This window comes from Juglans regia, chromosome 14 (genome assembly GCF_001411555.2).
Source record: "Juglans regia cultivar Chandler chromosome 14, Walnut 2.0, whole genome shotgun sequence".
NCBI classification, from domain to species: Eukaryota; Viridiplantae; Streptophyta; class Magnoliopsida; order Fagales; family Juglandaceae; genus Juglans; species Juglans regia.
Window position 1 is genome coordinate 22,373,676 of NC_049914.1, and position 12,307 is coordinate 22,385,982.

The following is a 12,307-nucleotide window of genomic DNA, read 5'->3' on the forward strand; positions in this document are numbered from 1 at the left end:
TGAAACCCTCAGACGAGTTTACACAATGGTGCCAATTGTTATGGACGTGTTTCACACTGCCATGCACGCATTCACCTACAACCAAAGAGAGAAAATGGCTTGAGGTGTGTAGAAACACCTCTGATGCCTAAGTCAGAAAAGATAACAGAGATCTCTTAGGAAGTAGAAGATGATCTCATTGTTATACTTGGGTAGGTATAAATAGAATCCACAATGCCTTTTTTTGGTGTAGTAACCGCCTGATCTCTCATTTGAAATTCAAATGACAGGATAACTACATGAACTTTTCTTGCCTTTCATAACGGTTAACAAATCATGACTTATTCAAGATTGTAGAGTGGTTATCACCATATTATCTTAGTAGGATGAGTCCTCGACTTAGGGCTTGTGACCTAAGCTTGGGTTTAGGCTCAAAAAGACTGTCTAGTGGGCTTACGAAAAGAGGGGGGATTAAACCCCTTCCAGTTGGAAAATGTAACTAAACGTAAAACGACAAAGGGGAATGTGAAGAGGCGCGAAAGTTGAACGATGCTCTGATACGGGCAATGTGAAAGGATAGAAAGCCCAGAACATGAAGCGACACCATCATTATAAGTCTCATCACGCAGTGCATGGTGAGACTTCACGGGATAACTAGAAAGGTTTCCCCCTCTTTTCGTAAGCCCACTGGACAGTCTTTTGGGCCTAAGCCTAAGCCTAGGTCAACAAGCCCTGAGCTGAGGACTCAGCCTACTATGATAATATGGTGATAACCACTCTACAATCACGAATAAGCCGTGATTCGAAAGGCAAGGGAAGTTCATGCAGTTATCCTGTCATTTGAATTTCAAATGAGAGATCAGGCAGTTACTACACCAAAAAGGGGCACTGTGGATTCTATTTATACCCGCCCATGTATGACAATGAGATCATCTTCTGTTTCCTAAGAGATCCCTATTATCTTTTCTAACTTAGGCATCAGATGCATTTCTACGCACCTCAAGTCCTTTCTCCCTTTGGTTGCAGGTGATTGCGTGCGTGGCAGTGTGAAACATGTTCGTAATAAGATGTGTGGTGTAACACTTCCTTATAGCATTTCTACTGAACATAACCAAATAATTGGTTGTTGCATGCCAATAATTTAGTTGGTTGCTTGCATTCGTATACGAGAAATACTACTCATCATCTCCACACCACATAGCAACATGTGATTTGTCATTTTTATCTTTCTATTTAAACACATATGTTTACACATTAATATGTGTGTATTTAAATTAAAGGGCAAAAAGGATAAATCACATGTTGGTGTGTGGTGTAGGGGATGATAAGTATAATTTTTCTTCGCATACAAACCATCCCAAAGTAGCTTAGAGCACTAGGAATGGTGTAGCCAAATGTAAATTTTTTCCTTACTAGCTACAATGTTTCTACGTATTTGGAGATGCATTGTTTACCCTCCATAGTTTATTTTATTACTTTTCTCTCTTTCCTCCTAGACGCTCTCTCTCTCGACACTCGACAAAATTTCAACTCTCTCTCTCTCTCTCTCTACAGAATTCCTTCTCTCTATACAAAAACCGCAATGGTTCTCTCTCTCGATTGCTCTCGACGGAATCCCAACGGCTCTCACTCGATCTCGTGACAGAATTGGTAAGATTTATTAAAATTTTATGTTATAAATTATAATATAATATTATTTCATATATAATTATAATTTATAAAAATTATATATAATATAAAAGATATTATATATAATATTTAAAATTAATTAAAAATATATAAATATGTGAATTGGTCCAGTCCTAGAAAATATAAAACAAAGATCCGACCGGTTTTGAAAATGGAGGAATGGGTCCCGGACCCAACCTACCGGTCCGAGCCGGTTTTCCAATTCTCTTGTTTATTTTTACAGCCTTATACACAGGTTATCATTATGTATTGGATTTCTTCATATAGATCTTGTTGTAGATCTTATGTAGTGGGTTTTAATTGTAAAATATGAAAAGAAAAATTGAAAAAAAATTATTATTATTAAAAAATAATATTTTATTATTATTTTGACTAGAAACTGCTTTAAATGACAAAGGCAAAAAGTAATTGTGATTTTAATCAAATTTTATCTTCATCTTTGCCTTTACCTACACCATTACTAATGCTGTTATAGATCTCAACTTCGTATTCAAACCCCATGATGCATAATCATTCCATGCTTTTGTATCATTGACCCGAGAAAAAAAAAGAAAAAAGAAATGAAAAAGAAAAGAAGGTTGATAAAATCCCGCATCATATTCATCGGCCTATTTAGTTTGGGCTAATTGGGTGAGAGGGTTTCAGCTAATTACAATTCTCAATTTCTGGACTAAAAAATGGTGTCCGAAAAATTTATGAAAGTCCCATACTATATTGACTCCTTCAAACGACATAGGCCCAACAAATATATACGTTGTCGTGGAACGGAGGGGAGAGAGAGAGAGAGAGAGAGAGAGATGGACAGTGCCGGGGATGCGCAGGGGCCTCTGAGCCTTAACCCTAGCAATGGAGGATGGGAAGACGAGAAAGAGAAGCCAAAGGTAGTGGTGATAATGGGTCCGACTGGGTCAGGGAAGTCAAGACTTGCCATTGATTTGGGGTCCCGCTTCCCCATCGAGATCATCAACGCTGATTCCATGCAGGTCTACCGAGGCCTGGATGTTCTCACCAACAAGGTTTCCCTCAATGAACGGAAGGGTCTCTACTCTTTCTCTATCTCTCACTACTTTTTCATGTTTTTCAGTGTGTGCGTGTTTTTGAGAGAGAGAGAGAGAGAGAGAGAGAGAGAGATGGGTGAAATTTACGTTTGCGTTACTTTGGTATAGGAGTGCCACATCATCTTTTGGGGACTATAAGCCCAAACGTGGAATTCAGAGCCAAGGATTTCCGGGATTCTGCTATTCCTGTAAGTTAGTTATGCTCAATATACTCCATCTATGTTTGCTTGTCTGTCTGTGCATCTTTGACTTTACATTCGGAACCTTTTACTCACATAAATGAAAATTGTGTGAAATTTGTTTTATGAAGCAGTTGTTACAATGAAGATTTTGATGAATATCTTGTTATGATGGCTTTTATAAGTCAGCTCTCTGTGTTGTGTCTAGGCACTAATCTTTGCAGTTACTGAAGTTTCTTGAATTTCTTTCCTATATAATCAGTTTGGTTTGATAGTTAATGCAAAAACTTACAAAGTCTTTATTGACATTTCATTAATCATCGTAGCATACCAAGATGTACATTGTTAATGCCTTATGGGACATGCTACAATATGAGATTTTCTTGAAGAACTTATCATATATAAGCCCATAAACCCCTAGGGGTTGGCTCAAGTGGTAAAGACCTTGGGGCTTGGAGGTATGCTCCCTCTAGGTCTAAGGTTCAAATCCCATTGGGTGCAAACAATCACTAGGGTCCATCGGACATAGGGATTTTTCCCTTGAATTACTTGAGGTGCACTTGTAGGAAACTCCTTGCCGAGGGCCTATGCACCCCCGGGATTAGTTGGAACGCTGTTCTCGACTCTCGGACACCCGGCACCAATAATATATATATATATATATATATATATCAACTAAAGTCTTACGGGTTTTATTTTTTCTGCAGAATTTTGAGAATTTTCAGATCGTGATTAATTAGTCCTAAGAATATCTTGAGCTTGTTTGATTACTGTTGTGCAATCCATGATATGGTTATATATATCGCAACTACATAATTGAAGGAACCAATTGCATCATTCAATATCATCAACCACTTGTGGTTAAGTTCATGTGTTTCATCTGAGCAGATCAGCCTAATTGCTAGATCTAGAGACATAATGGGGGATTTATTTATTGCCTTTTCATCTGGACTTGGCCTATTGTTTCCATCATATATTTTAATTTTGGGAAATACTTTAGACACAAAGGAATTGCACAAAGCTAAACCCACAAACTGATGTGGTTTGATGTGGTACGTCGGGTTGTAAAGTTACTTTTATTGTAAAGTAGATTTAATGGATCCTATAAAATCACATCAGTTTGTAGGTTCATTTTTGTGTAATCTCTTTGTGTATGTAATAGTTCTCTTTAATTTTTACAGACTAGGGGCATGTAGTGCTGCAAAATCCTGTTTCTGTTTTTGTGCCATTTCATGTGTTGATTTTATGTTTGATTTTCTCAAGCTCTGTTCTATCCATGTTTATTGGCCTTATTTTTGTCATGGTGACTTGGATCTCTACAGTATTAGATGTGACTAGGGGTGAGCACCGACATAGGCGGAGTCAGATTCCCCTAAATCCGACTCCGACTCCAACTAGTGTAGGCTCCGATCCGACTCTGACTTGTTGGAGCAGAGTCGGATTTGGGCTTTTTTTTTTAGTTTCATATTTAGCCCATTTTTAGAAAATAATTTTTTGTGGGCTTTCAAATTTTAGTTTTTCCAAAAATTAAAAACTAAAACTAAATCATTCACTACTGATTCATTTCTATACTAATGTCTAACTTATTTTTATACTTGACTTATACTATAGTGTCTAATTATATGTTATCATACTATAGTATTACATATTATTTCTATTGTCTAATTACATGTTATTAGACTATAGTATTATGTTATTAACTTATTATATTAGACTTATTTCTATACTAGTGTCTAATTACTTGTTATCATACTATACTATTACATGTTATTATATTATATTAGACTTATTTCTAACTTATATACTAGACTTTCTAGTGTCTAATTACATGTTATTATATTTTAATAAATTAGTATTATGTGTTATTAATTTATTATACTAGACTTATTTCAATATTAGCGTCTAACTTATTTCTATACTTGATTATGTATGGTAGTAATACTATGATATTTATATATATGTAGTAAATTATTTTTAGTATATTTATATTATAGTATAAGTATATTATGTTATAATAATTAGCTCATACTAGTATATTATTGAATTTAACTATATAAGTTCTAGTTATATAGCTATATAAATATACTAGTATATATGATAAATATATAAATAAATACATATTTTTATAACATATGTATAATATTGGAGTCGGATTCGAACTCGGAGTCGGAGTCGGAGTCGGTCCAACAACACCTCCGACTATGACTGAAAGATTAAAAAAATCTGACTCCGACTCCGTTTTGTCGGAGTTGGAGCGGAATCGGATTTGGAGGCGAATTTTCGGATTTTTGCTTAATCCTAGACGTGACAAATATACACATGGATGTGATGATTTAAATAATCTTTTAACAATACATATTAAATTTTTGTAACTAAGGCTTGGCTCCACATTTTGGAATTTCAGCTCATTGATGATGTATTGTCTCGCAATTGCATCCCAGTCATAGTTGGGGGTACTAATTACTATATCCAGGTAGGTGATTATTGCATTTTGTTCTTTCACAGTAAAGGAGAATCGATTAATGTTAACTTTTATAATCTTCATTGAGTGAATCCTCGTTGACCAATGTGAACATGTATTACAATACTTCTCTTCCAATTTATTTTCTACAACCTTACAGAGAATGATTTTACTTCTATAACATGCTTTTTTTTTTTTGGCCTATGTGTTCTGTTAAGGCTCTGGTAACTCCATTCCTCTTAGATGATTCATCAGAAGACATGGATGATAGCTGCACATATGGTCCTTCTGGTAAATACCTTTCCTATTGATTTTGATTTCTATATTTGCTTTAAATGCACCTCACATCCATTATAATTTCAAAGGAGAAGATCAGCTAGATCGTGACCTGGATTTTGGTAGAGACAGTTCGAAGTATGGCTATGACCATCTTAAGGACATTGATCCAGTTTCAGCAAACAGAGTCCATCCAAACAACCATAGAAAGGTAAGGGTGCCAACATTATATTATTCTTTCCTCCTTGAAATACTAGGTTGCATTGTAAATTGATTGTTGGGAGTGTAACCAATACTGTTTCTATTTCCACCGACATCTCTCTGCCTTCATCTCAACAGAATAATTTTCTATACTGAAGAACATAGATAACTGGAAAAGTAACAACCTAGTCCCTATTAGTTGGCCAATAGTTACTAACTCAAAAGTTGTTGCCGTTGGCAGTAAAGTAGGCAGTTGGCCGGTTTGAGTTTGCCTATTCTGAAATAAAACATGTTTAATGCTAGGGTAGTTCCTAGGGGCTTGGGAGTCGTGGCTTGATCAACTTGTTTAAGTTCACCTCAATTTGGAGTTTGCTTGGGATTTGCATATTGCGTTTTGTAGATTATATATTTTGCATGTTGATATATATATATATATATCTATACATGTATATGCAGGATTAGATGTACGAAAGTATGCATGCGATTTTTAATTATAATGATGTTCATTACAATGTGGCTATTCCATTATTATCACTGGTTTATAGATGTAGATAAGAAGTACTTTACTGGTGCTGATTTATTAATTATTCCATGGAATTGCCATTATTTTTTATTTAATTTTTGTTCTTTTAGTCATTAAAGGGGTTTTCTCTTGCATACAACCCCTTTTTGAAATATCGTGTGTGCGCATCACATGTGCTAGGGTTGCATGTAACGCCTCAATGGAAGGCCCAAATCACATGACCTATTCTATAAAATGACTAGTCAATGATACAATTGGAGTCCTATTGGAACCTTATAAAGAGCAATAACTTCTCATTCCCAAGCAATGTGAGATCTCATACACCACCTACCCTTATCCTTATCATATAGGGTATCACAATCTCCTTCTCTTAAATTCCCGACGTCCTCATCGGGTTAATCCATTATAGGTGGCACGGCTCAAGTCCTACAATTATGGTTGTGATAGGCTCTGATACCATTTGTTACGCCCCATTGGAAGACTCAAACCATATGGCTTATACTTCAAAATAACTAGTCAATGATTCCATTGGAGTCTCATTGGAACCTTATAAAGAGCAAAAACTTCCCCTTCCCGAGTAATATGGGATCTCATACACCACCTACCATTTTGCTTATCATGTAGGGTATCACATTGCACCCCTCTGCAATTGTTTTTTCTTTTGTTTATTGAATTGAATTTATCATAAAAGTATATGCTATGGGGTCAATTGTTTTGTTATTTCAATATTCTGCCCTTGTAAGGTTGTAGAGGTATTTGTAGTTGTATAAGGCTTTCATTTTTCAGATCTGTTACATGTTGGAGGATAGAAGTTTCAAAATTTTCCATTATGTTGGTATTATAATCATGTGTTGCTTTTGCAGTGGGAAATAAATTCTTATTAGCAATCTTGTTTCTAATGCTAACTATTTATGGAAAAAATTGATAAAAAGGTGTTATCCTCAAGAGTGTAATGTGTCTGGAAATATTGTTACTCTTGTTTACATTAATGCCATATCTGTCTTAAGAACATTCTTTCGATGCATTTTTATTTTTGTGCAGATTAGTCAGTACCTCAATTTGTATGCTCGCTCTGGTATTCCCCCTAGCAAACTTCTCCAGGAAAAGACTGCTGAGGTTCAGTATCATTAGTGATTTATATTTATTTGGTCATAATTATCTCATTATGATATTGAATTTTTTTTATTACTGTCAAAAGACCATATAATATTAATGAAAATCTATATACTTTTTGAAATTTCACTCTTTTGAATTATTTTAAAATCTTACACGTGGCAGGGCAGAACTGGGGTCGAGTTGATAATTCTAGATACAATTGCTGTTTTATTTGTGTGGATGCTTCTCTTCCTGTACTGGACCGATATGTGGAGCAAAGAGTGGATTGCATGATAGAAGCTGGATTGCTTTATGAAGTCTTTGACATTTACAGTCCAAATGCCGATTATACTCGAGGCCTGCGACAAGCCATAGGTGTTCGGGAGTTTGAAAATTTTCTGGGAGTTTATGAAGACAGTAGTTCAATTGACTTCTCTTTAAATTCAATGAACAAGGGTGACAAGACGTCGTTACAGAATCTTAGCGCTGTCTTGGATTCCTTTGACAATAACCAGCCCAAAATGCTGATGAAAGAAGCCATTGAGAAAATGAAATTAAACACCCGAAGACTTGTTCGTCGTCAAGTTAGTGTACTTTATCCCCATTTCATGAATTTCTTTGACATGCATTCCTACAAAATTATTATTTTTGCCAATACTTCAATTATCTGTCCAGAAATATGCGCACTACCTTTCCAGTTAGCACTGAATCTTCGGAAGCATGACTCTTTCATTTGAGAATGTGTCATATTGTAATCTTGTGTCGCATATAGATCACAAGGTACTCACCATTTGCAGTGATTAGTCGTTGGTGATTCATTAAACTTTCTAATTGTTCCTAAATGGTAAATACTGAAAGAGCAATGCTTGCCCCACCATTTGAATTTGTCAATGATGGAATTTCCTCCAGTTGTATTTATTCCTTCAGCTTTTCCAGAGTTCTTTCTCTTAAGAGTTTTCTTCAGTTGTATAATTAACTAGGGGAAAGTATACTTTGCACCTCCAAACTATCATCACTTTTGCAATATACACCCCAAACTATCAAAACTAACAAATTATATCCTAGACTACCAAACTTTGGTAATTTCCACTCTTAGGTTAGATTTTATTCTTTGTACCAAATGTTCTATTTTTCATTGATCTTAACAGTCTGATTACAACCAAGGGTGCAAACTGCCAAAATTTTGTTTGTGCATTGTAAAAAACAGTAGTTTTTCTTCTTCTTTTTTTCGAATTTCCCTCGGTTAAGATTTAGCCATCTGTGTCACACGTTTTATTTTTCATCAATCTTAATGATCATATTTTAGCTGGGAAAATTATTAGAGCTGCTCTAGGACATGCAAGCCCATGCAGACTCTTTGAAAAAAATTGGAATCCATCTGAAAAAATCTATCTTTTTATGGTGGTTCCTACTTTTTTCAAAGGCATTGCAGGCTTGTATGCCTTGGGCTTATATCTAACTATACTCTTATGGCCATAGATCAATTGAAAGCTTTAGTAATACAATGTTGTTTTCATACAGAAAAGAAGGTTAAGTCAGCTGCAAGCATTGTTTGGATGGAACATAAATTATGTTGATGCGACAGAATCCATATCATGTATGCCTTCTGTACTCTTTTATGTTTGTATTCTGACAAACAGCATTAGAAACATAGTTTCCAGCTATACTGAGTCAAATATTCTCTTGTATAGGCAATTCAGAAGATTTATGGGCCTCAGAAGTCGTCGAACCTGCTGCAAAAATTATTAGATCTTTCCTGAATGAGAATGCCATCTCAATGCATGATTCGGAGGCTCTGAATTCCATGGGACAGAAGTTAATCCAGAGGGACTTGTGGACTCAATATACATGCAAGGTCAGCAATTGTATAGTCTTGGATTTTACCCTTCTCTGCTCGCCTTTAGCCCCATTTTTTGGTACTGAGTTGGTACTAGTGTTCAAATCTGCTAGCTCTTTGGACAACGTTCCTGGCTTTAACATGAGTATATTTATAACTTCTCTATTGGTAGGCTTGTGGAGATAGGGTACTTAGAGGAGCTCACGAGTGGGAACAACACAAACAGGGCCGCGGGCATCGAAAACGCATTTCAAGGCTCAGGAAGTCTCAAGCTTATGACTTACAGACTTAACTGTGGCATCAACATCCAGACTCTTGCTAGGCGCCTTGAATGAGCCAGTATTAACCATAGGTGCTGTGAGATTTGAGGGGGTTTCTTTTTTTCTATTCAATTTCTTGTTTTCTGTGTTTTCATATATGGAAGGATGAGAGCAAAGTTCCTTGTGTGAGGTGCTGAGTTGCATGAGTTATAATATATTTTCTTTGCTCTTTTAGTAATATCCGTACGACTATCACACTTGGGTAAAAAAGATATTTCTCACAATATTTCCTTTTCAAAAGGATAATATAGGTAAATTGTACTATTGACAAAAACTTTATAAAGCATAATATATAAAAGCTAGAATATTTTGAAAGTATCACATTTTAATATATATGGAGGAATAATCATAATAAAAACATTGGGTTAAAAAATATATAAGAATATTGGAAAATTTTTTTACTATGGACGATTTTTATTTTATTTCATTTTTAATCTTGATTTGGGATATTTTTGACATTTTGAGTACACAGTGACATTAGTATGTAGGGTACATTGTAAATATTGAAAGATCAGAGGTTATTAATGTAAATATATTCGTAGTTAGAGGAGATAAATATATTTTTAAAATGCATACGAAAGAAATTTAAATAATATAGATAAATAATAGGAAAGTTCATGTGCAACGGAAATTAATTAAAAACTCAAACTAATATATATATACAATCATAGATATTACTAATTTTAATAATTCAATTCACCAAGCAATTTAGTTGGTACGGATATCAAAATCTTAAAAACCAATCAAACAATCAACACAAACATTTTGGTGAAGAGGTCGCTTCTCTAGGTTTTATTTTTCAGTTTTGTTGAATAAAAAAGGATTGGAGGTGGTGGGTGAAGGTGGTTTCTTTATCTGGATAGGAGGGCCTGGACGTCGAGAAGCCGTATAAAAAAACTCATTCAAGTTGGATTTGAGTCATAACTTATATGACCCCAACTCCACTAGAGAACTCAATTAATTCTTAGGTGGCTAACAGGGTTGTGTTCGGCTATTGGAGTGGGCTCAACTCATTCCGAATCAATCATTGATGAAAGTCATTATTTTTTTTAACTTCCTATAAAAAAAAGTTAAAAAACTCATATCAACCTATTTGATACATGCAAACACATATATCAATTTATTTACATTCAAACACATATAAATGAGATCTACAAAATACTACTATTCACATATCAACTCAGATTATCTGAGATCACCTCAATATCCAAACAAAAAACACAGAATCTATATTTGGATTCGAATTTAGAACCTATTACTTTCCAAACCACTTGAGGTAATCCAAGGACCATTGAGCCTTTTTAATTTTTGATTGAATTTCAATCTAGACTTTGCTCAATATATTTAGGGAGATGCTAAGGACACCATTAATTGGTCCCGTTTTGGTTTCCCGCTTGACGTGGAGCAGCTACTGTGGCATTTATTAATTTTTTTTAATTCACAGCCCTGTCCCTGCAGTGACTACCCATCCCCTACCTTCCATCTCCCCTACCCAGTAATGACTACCCTCCCCTCCATCTCCGACTTCATCTTCGACCCATTTTCGGCGTCGTCGTCATTCTCAGCCCCACAGTTCATCTCCCCATCAAGTTCTTTCATCTCGTCTCCCCTCCCATCCCCTCCCCTCCATCTCCGATCCCATCGAGATGAGTAATTACAAGTCTGTACACAAAGTTTGATTTAATAGCATTTTGACAGCATTCTCAAGTGAACTTTTAAGAGATAGATGAGTAATTATGAGGGTCTCATTACAAGTTTTATGTAGACCTGAAACTGAAAGCAATAATCTAAAGCAATAATTCCACAGATTTTAACTTATACCAAAAATCCGAAAGCAATCTTTCAAAAAATGCGCGAAATAATTCCATTTTTGCAGTCAATAAGAAAATCATAGAGCAGACAATCAATCACCTTAGGAAAAAAGAGAGATCATAAACAGATAATAGAACAATGATTGCATAGATTCGAAAGCTTGTGCATTTGGTTCATATCATCAACTACTTTGTTTCATATAGACAATGAAACAACGATTATAAACACTAACAAAAAAATAATAATAAAAATAATAAAAGTTGCAATTTTCTCTATTTCCTGCTAAACAAACTCTTTAGTTTTCCTCTTTCCAATTACTCCATATGAGATCATCAGTTTATTGCATCTCTTACTAGAAGATAGAGATGCAATGAAAGAAACTGCATACATTTTTGCAGTGTTCTGTGGACTTGGGTCGAGCGCCTAGTTGCACCAGATTCGTCACACTCTTACCATCCCTCTTAACTTCTCTACAATTCTGGGAAAGGTTCATCAAGCTTGAAATTGCTTGCGCAACAACCTTGCTAACACTATTTGATTTAGCCTCAAGCATCTTGACAAGCAGAGGAATGCACCCGGCTTCACCTACCAATCACTTCATCCACGTTTAAGCACATGAACTAAATGGGGAAGCAACCCAAGAGAAATCAAAATCTCCACAGAAAGCGAGCCAACCAAATTCATTAATGCCCCAACTGCAAACTCTTAGGGGAGTGGACCATCAAGATAAACCAACAGGCTCCGAACACCACCTTCTAAAACAATAGGCCATAGAGGGAGGGGAGGGGAAACGAAATGCGAGAACTCGACGGGGAGACGAACTGCAGGGCTGGGAATGACGACGGCGCCGAAAATGGGTCAGAGATGAGGTCGGAGA

General features: G+C 35.6%; 1 protein-coding gene across 4 annotated transcripts; it reads left to right on the forward strand.

Moving 5' to 3' along the window:
* The first annotated feature begins 2,415 nt into the window (after positions 1–2,415).
* LOC109000688 (tRNA dimethylallyltransferase 2) lies at positions 2,416–9,839 on the forward strand. Of its 4 annotated transcripts, none has more exons than XM_018977656.2 (10): positions 2,416–2,706; positions 2,835–2,914; positions 5,310–5,378; positions 5,585–5,657; positions 5,732–5,853; positions 7,408–7,482; positions 7,650–8,045; positions 8,983–9,058; positions 9,153–9,316; positions 9,471–9,839. In XM_018977656.2, the coding sequence occupies exons 1-10, from the start codon at positions 2,466–2,468 to the stop codon at positions 9,588–9,590; spliced, it is 1,416 nt and encodes a 471-aa protein (XP_018833201.2). In that variant the 5' UTR covers positions 2,416–2,465; the 3' UTR covers positions 9,591–9,839. The 4 variants fall into 4 exon arrangements, with proteins under 4 accessions (XP_018833201.2, XP_035541160.1, XP_035541161.1 ...); XM_035685267.1 differs by having other exon boundaries at positions 5,735–5,853; XM_035685268.1 differs by having other exon boundaries at positions 5,738–5,853.
* Positions 9,840–12,307: the final 2,468 nt, after the last annotated feature.

Coding starts and splice junctions, on each gene's coding strand:
- LOC109000688 (XM_018977656.2), top strand. CDS start 2,466: ATGGACAGTGCCGGGGATGCGCAGGGGCCTCTGAGCCTTAACCCTAGC. Junction 5,658..5,731: donor CTGCACATATGGTCCTTCTG/GTAAATACCTTT, acceptor ATAATTTCAAAG/GAGAAGATCAGCTAGATCGT. Junction 9,317..9,470: donor GGACTCAATATACATGCAAG/GTCAGCAATTGT, acceptor CTCTATTGGTAG/GCTTGTGGAGATAGGGTACT.